The 12,759-nt window shown below is 48.5% G+C and overlaps 1 protein-coding gene across 1 annotated transcript in view; it reads left to right on the top strand.

Annotated features, from left to right (window-relative positions):
- LITAF (lipopolysaccharide induced TNF factor) overlaps positions 1-12,759 on the top strand; it is a 36,130-nt gene that overhangs the window by 15,442 nt on the left and 7,929 nt on the right. The window contains 1 exon segment of the mRNA NM_001046252.2: positions 11,492-11,716. Coding sequence (NP_001039717.1) covers positions 11,497-11,716 — 220 coding nt within the window. The 5' untranslated portion in view covers positions 11,492-11,496.

Genomic DNA, 12,759 nt, shown 5'->3' with positions numbered 1-12,759 from the left:
GCACCACTGATTTCTGCACCGTGTAGAGAGGTTTGGGAGGAATTAGTTCTTCCCTGGGAAGGCCAGAGATTGCCTCTTGGAGGAGGTGACAGGTGAGCAAGGATATGATGGGTGAGAGGGATTTGCAGACCTGTGGGGAAGGAAGGAAACCGGCAGGCGGGTGAGAGGGGGCAAAGAGGAAAGAGCTGGGCTTGTTTGGGGCCATCCAAGCAAGGCTGCAGACACGTCAAAGATTTGCATCCGTGGTGGGAGGTGAAGTGAGAGGGGCAGGGTGCGGAGTAGCGGTGCAGCGTGTCCTGAGAACCCCTGGGCGACCCAGGACCTTTGGTCACCTTAACTAGGGGGCACATTGGCAGCTCTCTGAAAGACCCCAGTGGTCTCTCTTAAGTAAATGAGCCACTGGATGGCTGAACTAAGGCCAATGGATTGGAGCTTAAATTACAGGCCTTGGCTTGTAATATGGAGACTGTAGAGATTTCTAGCACTGCCTCTTTTCTTTCTTTTCACTTTTTTTTTTAGTTTTTTGCTTCATGGCTTGTGGGATCCTAGTTCTCTGATCAGGGATGGAACCCATGCTCCCTGCATTGGAAGCACCACATTCTAACCAGTGGGCTGCCAGGAAATTCTGCTAGCACTGCCTTTTCTTTTTTTTTTAAAGTTGTTGTTCCTCACGTTCACCAGACATTAAAATTCACCATCTGAACGTGTACAGTTCAGCGGCATGCAGTCCATTCACAGCGCTGTGCAACCATCCCAGCTCCAGAACATTTTCATCACCCTCAAAAGAAACCCTGTACCGGTTCCCTCCCAGCACCCTCACCCTGCACCCCCAACCCCTGTACCCCAAGTTGGTTTTCTGTCTGGATTTACCTATCCTGGACATTTTGTATAAATGGATGGAATCACACAATGATTTCGAGTCTGACTTCTCTCCAAGTCATGTTTTTGAGGTTCACCCCAGCGATGTTTTGGAACTGCCGTTATCAGTGACCGAGCTGGTCGGCTGACCATCTCTAGGCTTCCTAAAAGTCCAGCCCCTGCTTCTGAATTTAGGATTCCAGGCAAACACTGCCAGGCTGGGCCCCCATGCCCTTCACTGAGCACCTGTACAATCACAGACAGAGTAAGTTGACTCCCAGAGCTTGAGTGAGCTCCACTGAGGTGTTTCGGGGAATTCTGTTTAGGCCAAGTATTTTTAGGAAAAAAATCTGGTGCTGAAAGTGACTTGGAGTTTATTCTTGCGTCTTGAGGTTTCAGGATCAATTCATTAATCACAGCTCAAAGAGAGAAGATGGCTGTGCCCGTCGGCATGGCTTCTCTCCAGGATTTTGAGGGCTTTTTCCTCCTGTCTTTCAACAGAGGGGATATTAAAAAGCCCAATCTGAGACTCAGATGACGTGGCGTTTGCTCTTTCTTCCCTGGGAGCTGCAGCAGGCGGTAGAGGTATCCCATCTCCACACGGTTTTTTAAACAGACGTGGAATCTCACAGGACCTCCCTGCTGGCCCAGTGGTTAAGACTCCGTGCCCTCACTGCAGGTGGTGTGGGTTCGATCCCTGGCTGGGGAGCTAAGATCCCATATGCTGCATGGCACAGCCAAAAAATAAAAATTAAACAGATATGGCATCTCAGAATTCTGAGATCACCTCTTCATTGCTGCTGCTCTAAGTCTCTTCAGTCATGTCCAACTCTTTGGGACCCCATGGGTCATAGCCCGCCAGGCTTCTCTGTTCATGGGATTCTCCAGGCAAAAATAGTGGAGTGGGTTTCCATTCCCTCCTCCACAGGATATTCCTGACCCAGGGATCGAACCTGCGTTAACTGCATTGCAGGCGGATTCTTAACTGCTGAGCCACCGGGGAAGCCCAAAAGTGAAAGTGAAAATCGCTGAATCGTATCTGACTGTTTGCGACTCCATGGACTATATAGTCCATGGAATTCTCCAGGCCAGAATACTGGAGTGGGTAGCTGTTCCCTTCTCCAGGGATCTTCCCAACCCAGGGATCGAACCCAGGTCTCCTGCATTGCAGGTGGATTCTTTACCGGCTGAGCCACCAGGGAATCCCCATTGCTTGGCTCCTCCAAAAAGAGCAGGAATTGCTCTGTGGATATCTACCGTAAGTTGATCAGTGACTCCTGGACCCCTGATCATCATTAAAGAAGCAGATCATTTTGAATTGAAAGTCCTCAGTGACAAAATTAGTTGGGAGTCCTTAATTTGTTGTTGCTGTTGTTCAGTCACTTAAGTCATGTCCGACTCTTTGCGACATTATGGACTGTAGCCCGCCAGGCTCTTCTGTCCAGGGGCTTTTCCAGGCAAGAATACTGGAGTGGGTTGCCATTTCTTCCTCCAGGAAATCTTCCCCGCTCAAAAATCAAACCCATGTCTCCAGCGTCTCCTGCATTGACAGGTGGATTCTTTACCAACTGCACCACCTGGGAAGCCCCGGAGTCCATAGATGGGCAGGTGTATTTTAGAATCTTGTCTTGGGTATGTGGTGTGAAAGTCTAGAAATTAATCTTCAGAAGTGTGAGGGAGGTAGAGAAAAAAAGAGGTGACCTGTCACCTTGGGTTCAATTAATTTTCCTTTCACATTTCTTTGAAGGGTAAATTGTGTGAAATGAGTTGCTGATTGTGTCTGGATCTCCCAGCCTGGGAGGTATTTTGGTGAGTTTTAAAGAGCTCCAGAGTCCAAGGGGGCATGGATTTTAACCCCAACCCTGCCGTTTCATCTGTGTGACTTTGGACAAGATTCTCAGCCTCTCTGGGTGCCCAGTTTTTTCATTTGTATTGAGGTCTATTTTGTCTGATAATGAGTATTGCTGGTCCAACTTTCTTTTGATTTCCATTTGCAGGGAATACCTTCTCCCATCCTCTTACTTTTCATCTGTAAGCGTCTCTAGGTCTGCGGTAGGTCTCTTTTAGACAGCGTATATATGGGTCTTGTTTTTATATCCATCCCACCAGTCTCTTTTGGTTGGTGCATTTAATCCATTTACATTTAAGGTGATGATCGACGTGTATGATCCTATTACCATTTTCTTAAGTGTTTTGGGTTTATTTTTTGTAGGTTTTTTCCTTCTCTTGTGTTGCTTGCCTAGAGAAGTTCCTTTAGTTTTTGTTGTAAAGCTGGTTTGTTGGTGCTAAACTCTCTTAACTTTTGCTTGTCTGTAAAGCTTTTGATTTCTCCATCAACTCTGAACGAGAGTTGCTGAGTAGAGTATTCTTGGTTGTAATTTATTTTCTTTCATCACTTTAAATATTTCATGCCATTCGCTTCTGGTCTGTAGAGTTTCCATTGAGAAAGCAGTTGATAACTATGGGAGTTCCCTTGTATGTTACCTGTTTTTTTCATTTGTAAAACAGGTTGATGGTATTGTAATTTTTCATTCCTGACTTACTGTTTTGGGGATGGGATGATGGCAGGTAAGGGTGTGAATTACAGGGCCCCTTGCAGTAAAGTAAGATACCGTTACGGTTCATCTTAATGCAGTTGTGAATCTGGGGTGGTTGGGGTATGAGTAGTAGATACTGCTCAGCCAAGTAGGACCTCTGTATTCAAAGATGTCAAAATAAGGCTGCTTATCTGCAACCCCTGAGCACCCTTTACCTTCTTCCTGGGGTGAGGACCCAGCAGATTCAAGACGAGAGGAGTGACCCGTGTAGGAGGAAGCGGACGCCAGCTAGCCCAGCCCTGCTTGGCCCCTGTACAGCAGCAGGCAGTGTCCCCCAGTCTGATCCCCCCTCACTCCATCTACCTCCCTTTCTCATGGCTCATGAGATTGAAGTTGCAAGAGGGCTGGGCCTGCCTGGAAAAGAACATGCCGATGTCAAGGACCCTAGGACTTGGTCGGTAAAAGGAATGAGTTCGGACAATTGCATTTATGACACCAAGAAAAGAGGGGTCACATATCAGAAGGACTCAATGAATAAATGTGGGTGATTGGGGATACTCAAATATTAACACCTCTTTCCAAATAGTGGGTTCTCAGTGAGGACCCATGGGGAAAAATCAGTTCTTAGGGGAGGGGAGAGGGGGCAAAAAAAATCTTAGATATCATAGTGATGTGTGGCCCTCCAAAACTCAACCCTGCCCAACCAAGTCTTATTTCTTAGTATTTAATTTCTCTTGTTAGGTGGAAATTAAATTATATTCAAATTCATTAATTGAATTTGAATATAATTTTTTTTTTTTTCCCCTTGAGGAAGGGGGAGAGGAAAAGAGCGGAGGCAGCTGTAACGAAAGCAAGGTTGGGAAGTCCTGCTCTGAACTGGGTTCTATGAATGAGCTACTCCCAGACTCATTTCTGTAGGCCCAGGAATAAATAGCGGTATAACCCTCCCTGACCATTTAAGAGAGTAACTTTCACCCACCCAGCAAATCACTGAGACTTGGAACAAGGGATGTTTTCAGTTAGGGACCCCAGACTTCCAATAGGCATATTTGTGGATGAGAAAATGGGGGCCAGGTTGGTGCAGCTGGTCACGGGCCAATTTCCAAGGTCAGGCCTGGTTCTTCTTGCTCCAGGAATGCATCTCTTCGTGCCTCAGAAATGCCTCTTTTTTATACACAGTGGTTGCATTCAGCTACATAACATTCGGCCCCAGTGCAGCGTGGAAAGGCAGGGCCCCTGGTTCAAGAAGTATTTGGAATTTCAGCATGGCGGCCGCATTCAACTGAGCTTGGCAGGCCCTTGTGCCCATAGGGTCCCGTGGGACTACATGGGTCGCGTGCCCGGGAGGCCAGCCCCAGTCACATTTTCCATGTTTAAAAAATGAGTTTGAAATGCCTCTCTCTGGATTTGGAAGGAGCTAAATAAAAGAGTCATTCTGAGATGGTGAGAAGAGAAATCTCCAGCCCTTAACATTTCCCTGATTCCTGTGGGGGCAGGTGGAAGGTGGGTGGAGAGTCCCCTTCAATGTGTCCTTTTAAATGGACAGTCGAGAAAAGCTACTCTCAGGGGCTTAATAACAAAGTTAAACAACTGGGGAGGGAGGAGGGAGACCCCCTTGTTTGTTCCTTTATTCCCCCCACAAAGCTCCCCGTAACTATGGCAACCTGAGTTCTGCAGAGGCCTATACCCAAGCCACCCGGGGGGCAACCAAAGGATTCTCAAGGCTGTGCTTTTTTTTGTGGCAGAACTGTGGCTTTGCTGTTTTGTTAAACTCAGAGTTGCTTTCCTGTAGTTTCCAGTTTGTCCCACATGAATTTCCAGAATTGTGCTCTGGAGCGATGAAGTGTTCTCTGGTGGCAGTGGAGGGTGTCTGCATGTGTCCCCATGTGTCTGTCTGTGTCCGAATGTCCGTCTGCCCTTAAGCGTTTCACATTGTGGGGGAGAGGAGGAGCAGATGGAGGCCAGTTGAACAACCACCCATTCTGGAAGGGTGGTTAAGTGGGTGGCTCGGTGGGCCTCCTGATCTTGGGGGAAATCAAATTAAAAAGAAATGGGGGATAGCGAGAGGGGGGCAAAAAAAAATGGGGATTCACTGAAGTGGCATTTCCTGGCCTGGGGCCTTGGGGAAGAAAGCAGGCTGTGGAATTTATTTAGAAAGCTTTTGAAGCAGCTGGTTATGTTTTTTTCTTAAAAACACACACACACACACACACACACACACACACACACATAACCCATTCTAGGCTGTTGGCTCTTGTTCTTTTCAGAATTATGAGCGTGTTTATGTGGCTATTTGATCCAAAAGCCGCGTTCCCAAGAGACAGTGTCCTAAAGTTCCAGAAAATAGGACGTGACTACAAGGAAGCTGATGATGGCTAATAAAAGGGGGCAAGGGTGGGTGGGTGTTCATTTCCAGAACAGAAACCCAGGGCCTTCCTTCCTTGAGATGTCTTGGAAAGAACCCCGCCTCCCCCCAGCTTTCTCCCTCCTGCATGCTCTGCCTCAACAGCACAGTTCACAGTTCCCGGCTGAGTTTCTTCCCTTTCGGAGGAGAGAGGCAATCACTCAGTCATGTCCAACTCTTTGCTGCCCCATAGACTGTAACCCACCGGGCTCCTCTGTCCATGGAATTTTCCAGGCAAGAATACTGGAGTGGGTTGCCATTTCCTTCTCCAGGGGATCTTCCTGACCCAGGGATTGAACCCAGGTCTCCTGCATCGCAGGCAGAGTCTTTATCGTTTGAGCCACCAGGGAGCCTTTCCCCTTACAAAGCACTCTGCTTGCAATCGTGGCCGACTGTGCTGTTTTAGACTTTCTGGACCCCCCACCCCCACCCCCGAGATGCTTTCTGCCCTTGTGGTGTTTTAAATATGACTCATTTTTCATAATAAGTGGCGCGGGCAGCTCCGGGGGCTGCCTTTCCTGAGACAGGAAGGGACAGTGAGTCCTTGACGGTCAGCACGGATATAAAGTACCTGGAAGCCCTAGGCGACTGTATTCTCCCAGCTGGGTCTCCTCCAGCCCAGTCCACAGATAGGGGCTGCGGGGTGCGGCTGGCGGGGGACAGCCTGGAGGGGACAGCAGCTGACTTCGGAGGTGACCCTGGTAGAGACGTGTCCTGGGGCTGAGGTCTGTGGCCAGCTTCCCCGCCCACTTCTTCTGTTTCTGGGTACCAGAGGAAATTGACACAATTATGAACTTTAACCACTTTTCACAGTCTGTTTCGGTTTTAAACCCTAAACCTGTTTTCGCAGAGATGTCCTGTGGTCCTTCGGGTTAACTCCTCCTGTACGGTAGACCCCCAGCCCCACCCACACATAGGGGCCTTCGGAACTGTGTTTCTTGTTTCTCTTACAGACCTTCTGCTTCCTTTGCCCTGTTTAGGGTGAACCTTTCTTCTAGAACCTTCCTTGGCTCCCATCGCTGTCCCATAGGACCAGAAAGAGAGCCACGTAGGCAATTCAAAATTGTTTGCTACTGCTTCTGCTGCTAAGTCGCTTCAGTCGTGTCCGACTCTGTGCGACCCTATGGATGGCAGCCCACCAGGCTCCCCCTCCCTGGGATTCTCCAGGCAAGAACACTGGAGTGGGTTGCCATTTCCTTCTCCAATGAATGAAAGTGAAAAGTGAAAGTGAAGTCGCTCAGTCGTGTCCGATGCCTAGCGACCCCATGGACTGCAGCCTACTAGGCTCCTCCGCCCATGGGATTTTCCAGGCAAGAGTACTGGAGTGGGTTGCCATTGCCTTCTCCATCAAAATTGTTTAGTAGCTACATTTAAGAATCCACCTGCAGTGTGGGAGATCTGGCTTCAGTCCTTGGGTTGGGAAGGTCCACTGGAGAAGGAAATGGCAACTCACTCTGGTATTCTTGCCTGGAGAATTCCATGGATAGAGGAGCCCGGCGGGCTACAATCTACTGGGTGGCAAAGAGTCGGACATGACTGAGAGCCATGAACAGAACCATATTTTGAAAAGTAAAAAGAAACAGGTGAAATGAACTTTAAAAAGCATGCACGCTAAATCGTGTACGACTGTTTGTGACCCCATGGACTGTAGCCCACCAGGGTCCTCTGTCCATGGGATTTTCCAGGCAAGAATACTGGAGTGGGCTGTCCTTTCCTGCTCCAGGGGATCTTCCCGATCAGTGAGCAAACCCAAGTCTCTTGCATGTCCTGCTTTGGCAGGTGGATTCTTTACCACCTGGGGAACCCAAAATGAACTTTACCAACATATTAATTCTGGCTATCTAAAAATATCATTTTGATGTGAGAAGTGAAGTGAAGTCGCTCAGTCGTGTCCGAGTCTTAGAAACCCTATGGACTGTAGCCTACCAGGCTCCTCTGTCTATGGGATTTTCCAGGCAATAGTATAGATTTTCCAGGCATTTTGATGTGTAGACATATAAAAAAATTATGAATGAGATATATCACATTCAGTTCAGTTCAGTCGCTCAGTCGTGTCCAACTCTTTGCGACCCCATGAATCGCAGCACGCCAGGCCTCCCTGTCCATCACCAAGTCCCGGAGTTCACTCAGACTCACGTCCATCGAGTCAGTGATGCCATCCAGCCATCCCATCCTCTGTCGTCCCCTCCTCCTCCTGCCCCCAATCCCTCCCAGCATCAGAGTCTTTTCCAGTGAGTCAACTCTTCACATGAGATGGCCAAAGTACTGGAGTTTCAGCTTTTAGCATCATTCCTTCCAAAGAAATCCCAGGGCTGATCTCCTTCAGAATGGACTGGTTGGATCTCCTTGCAGTCCAAGGGACTCCCAAGAGTCTTCTCCAACACCACAGTTCAAAAGCATCAATTCTTCGGTGCTCAGCCATTAACATTTTTTAAATGTTTTCACATCCAGGGTGTATTTTACATTTACATCACATCCCAAATCGGATGCTAAAATTTTATCAGAAACGTTTGATCTTGATTCAGAGTTCCTTCAGTTTGCTGTTGAAAAAGTAGATTCACATACCCAAGGCATCCCAGACTCACATAAAAGTGTTCTGATGAATGAATCATGTATCCTTTTGTTGTTGTTGTTGTTCTGACTTCGCTGCACAGCTTCTGAGAATCTTAGTTCCCCAACTAGGAATTGAAGCTGGGCCGTCAGCAGTGAAAGTGCAGAGAGTCCTAACTACTGGACTGCCACGGAGTTCCCTGTATCCTATTTCGATTTTCTTTTTTTAAGGTTTGTTTGTTTTTTGGATGTTCTGGCTCTTTGTTGCTGTGTGCAGGCTTTCTCTAGCTGTGGCGAGCAAGGGCTACTCTTCATGGCGTGCACGGGCTTCTCTTGTGGAGCACAGGCTGTAGGCACGAGGGCTTCAGTAACTGCAGCTCCCAGACTCTAGAGCACAGGCTCAACAGTTGAGGCCCACGGGCCTACTTGCTCCGAGGCATGTGGGATCCTCCCAGATCAGGGATCGAACCTGTTTCTCCTGCGTTGGCAGGCTGATTCTTTACCACCGAGCCTCCAGGGAACACCCCCGCCACCCACCCCACCCCCATATTCTATTTTAAATTTAAATCACTTAAATATAATTTTAGCCATTCTGTTCCTCGGTCACATTTCAAGTGTTCAGCCAGCCTTGTGTGGTTGCTGGCGGCCGTAATGGACAGCCCAGATAGAGACCATTTCCCCCATTCCAGAAAGTTCCCTTAGACAGTCCAGGCTTATAGAATAAAGTCCAAACATCTCCGTGGGACTTTCAAAATTTTCTAGAACCCAGCCCCCACCTGTCTGGCTTTACTGATTGATTTTTCTGCACGTTCATTTTCCCATGCCTCTCTTTCCACTTTGAAAGCCCTTTCATCTCTTCCCCCAGAGAAATCTCTTCTTTCGGGCTGGGCTGAAAAGCAGAGTGTCCTTGAAGGAGTCTCCCCCTTTCCCCGCGGCAGAATGAATGGTTGCCTCTGCTTCCCACGGGTTCTAGAAGAAGAGACAGGGTGCGTGGGAAGCAGCACTAGGCCAGCCAAGCCCCCGGCCCGTGGCTCACCGCCCTCAGAGCTCGGGGCCTCGTTTCTCCTGAGACAGGTTTGAATGCATCTTCTAACTCAGCCTTAGCCCTGCCCCGCTGGAAAGCAGAACCAGACAAAGGACAGCACTGTGTCCTTCTCCAGCGGCCCCGGGGGCGGCCGAGCATGGGACCGCAGACAGGAACACGCCCCGGGTCCAGGCCATGTAATTCTAGGCAGGCATCAGCTCTGCGGGGAAAAAAAGACTTTTCTTGGCCCTCACGAAAGGAAATATGTGCTCTGATTCTCGTTTGTCAAAATGTGAACTGCTTGGTGTGTGTGTGCCTGTGTGTTTACTTAAAAAAAAAAACTATAACATATTGGAGAAGGAAATGGCAGCCCACTCCAGTGTTCTTGCCTGGAGAATCCCAGGGACGGGGGAGCCTGGCAGGCTGTCCATGGGGTTGCAAAAGAGATGGACACGACTTAGTGACTAAAACAACAGCAACAACATACCATATTAAAGAATATTTTTCCTATTACTTAGGCTATCAATTGTAATCAGATATATTAAAAGCTACAAATACTCCCCAGAATAACTTAATGAATGCATGATAAGAAGTAAAATAAAAACCTCTAGCATATATACAAAAAAAGGGCACATAATTGTACAACTCTGCTGCTGCTATGCTGCTAAGTCACTTCAGTCGTGTCCGACTCTGTGCGACCCCAGAGACGGCAGCCCACTGGGCTGCTCCGTCCCTGGGATTCTCCAGGCAAGAACACTGGAGTGGGTTGCCATTTCCTTCTCCAATACATGAAAGTGAAAAGTGAAAGTAAAGTCGCTCAGTCGTGCCCCACTCTTAGCGACCCCATGGACTGCAGCCTACCAGGCTCCTCCGTCCATGGGATTCTCCAGGCAAGAGTCCTGGAGTGGGTTGCCATTGCCTTCTCCGAATTGTACAACTCTAGTTTTCACAAAGTGGACATTCCTATGTAACCACCCCAGATGAAGAAAGAGAACATGACTAACCCTCTTCCCCTGCTTCTAGGCTCCACTTCCCCTTCCCAAATTAATCACTTTCTTGACTTCTAGCCCCAGGGTTCCTTTCTGGACTTGAGGTATCTAGCATTACATGGTATGCGTTTCTTGGCATCTGGCTTGTTTTGCTCAGTATTCCTTTTGCCATAGTTTGTAGTTGGATTTTGAAGGCCTTTGTTTTTTCCGTCCCCTGAAACACTGAGTAAAGGTTGCAGCGATTAATGAAAAAAAGCGACAAAAGAAAAAACATTAGATGTGAAAGATTGTGGTTAGGTGATGGTTTCAAGTGTGAAAAAGCTTCTGCTCACATTTGGCTGATGTTTGCCTTGGGGATTTTTTCTCTCTCTCTCTCTTTTTTCCATAATTTAATTTACTTTTGTCTTCGTTGCTGCTCTGGATTTTCTCTAGTTGTGGCGATAGGGAAGGGGCAGTGAGCTACTCTCTAGTCGCGGTACATGGGCTTCTCATTGCAGTGGCTTCTCTTGTTGCAGAGCGCAGGCTGTGGGGCCTGCGGGCTTCAGTAGCTGCAGCGCACAAGGTCTAGAGTACAGGCTCAATAGTGATGCATCGGCTTTGTTGCTCCGAGGCATGTGGGATCTTCCTGTTTTAGGCAGATTCTTTACCACTGAGCCACCAGGGAAGCCCCTCCCCTGGTAAATTTCTAGTTTTGGGTGATTTTTCTCTTGTTATTATCTACCTTTTATTTATTTATTTAAATGAAAATGCAAAGGATGTGCAATACCCAAGGCAATCATTTTTTTTTTTTTTTTTTTTGGTCAGCATGTGGGATCTTAGTTCCCTGACCAGGGATCGAACACGTGCCCCCCGCAGGAGAAGTGCAGAGTCTTAACCCCTAAACCACCAGGGAAGTGCTCTACCTTTTAGCTTTACATAGGGAATCTCTTGTTAAGGTGGTCCTTCCTGGGTCTGGAAGGGCTGATGGTCATTCCTTTTGTGGCTTTTGAACGAGGCTGGATACTGGTCATTTCCTGATCATCTGTTTATCAGGAAGAAAATGAAAGACTGAGGGTGGAAATGAAGAGACTGGACGGGGGCGGGGATGTTCATGGAGTTGCTGATCTGGTGTCTTCTGGTTTTGCTTTAGGTAAAATGTCTGTTCCAGGATCCTACCAGGCGGCCGCTGGGCCCTCCGCGGTGCCGACTGCACCCCCATCCTATGAAGAGACGGTGGCTGTCAACAGTTACTACCCCACACCTCCAGCACCCACGCCTGGGCCGAACACGGGGCTCATGACGGGCCCGGATGGGAAGGGGATGAACCCACCTGCCTACTACACCCAGCCAGTGCCTGTCCCCAATGCCAATGCAAGTACGTACGTACAACTTGCTGACCCCCTTCCCTTCTACTGCAGAGGGCACAGGTTCGATCCCTGGTCGGGAAACTAAGATCCCACATGCCACTTGGTGCAGCTAGAAAATAATAGGAATCCACCTGCAATGCAGGAGACCCAGGTTTGATCCCTGGGTCGGGAAGATCCCCTGGAGAAGGGAATGGCAACCCACTCCAGTATTCTTGCCTGGAGAATTCCATGGACAGAGGAGCCTGGTGGGCTTCCATCCATGGGGTCATAGTCAGACATGAGTGACTACCACTTTCACTTTCAAATTGATAAAAATAATTTTTTTTTAAAAGGAGAGCCACCAAAGCGACTCTGCCCGAGTCTAGGCAGTCAGTCCAGCTTTCCCTGTTCTGAAATTTCACATCTAGTCTTGGGTTCCATGTCAGGGAGGCTTTTGGCTTTTCCATAATATAAGGCATGGTTCATGAGCTTTCCCAAGTTGGACATCAGCTAGTCCTCTGGTGTTCATCACAGGGGGATGACCACCTATCCCAGAAAAATGTGGGAATGGGAGCTTGATTTGGGAGGCTCTCGCCCTTGCTGCTGAGGTTTGTCTGGAGAACCCTTGCCCCGAGGCTAGGGGTGGAGTAGGAGAGGGAGAGAATGCAGCCCATCGAGCAATGGGTAGGCTACAGCCCACCCCCAGCTCATCATGAGTGCAGGCCACTCCCGTGCCTTCCAGACTTTCTTCATGACCTTTCCCTTTGTTACTTCCTGCTGCTCAGATGCACTCAGGTATGTTGCTGATTCAGTGTAAGCAGCTCAGAGAGTGGGCCCAGGCATCAGCCTGCCTGGGTTCATCAGCCTCCTTGTGCCTCAGTTTTCCCCATCTGTAAAATGGGGCTCATCAAGTACCTACAACCGGGGACTGTTAAGGTTAAATAAAGCTCTATGAATAATCCTGGGATAAACATGAACTGTCATTTGGGGGCCTTCGCTGGTGGTCCAGTGGTTAAGACACTGTACTCCCAGTACAGGGGATTCAGGTTTGATTCCTGGTCAGGGAACTAAG

This window comes from Bos taurus, chromosome 25 (genome assembly GCF_002263795.3).
Source record: "Bos taurus isolate L1 Dominette 01449 registration number 42190680 breed Hereford chromosome 25, ARS-UCD2.0, whole genome shotgun sequence".
In the NCBI taxonomy this organism is placed as follows: domain Eukaryota; kingdom Metazoa; phylum Chordata; class Mammalia; order Artiodactyla; family Bovidae; genus Bos; species Bos taurus.
Note: the sequence above shows the minus strand (reverse complement) of the source record. Positions and strands in the feature narration are given on the sequence as shown.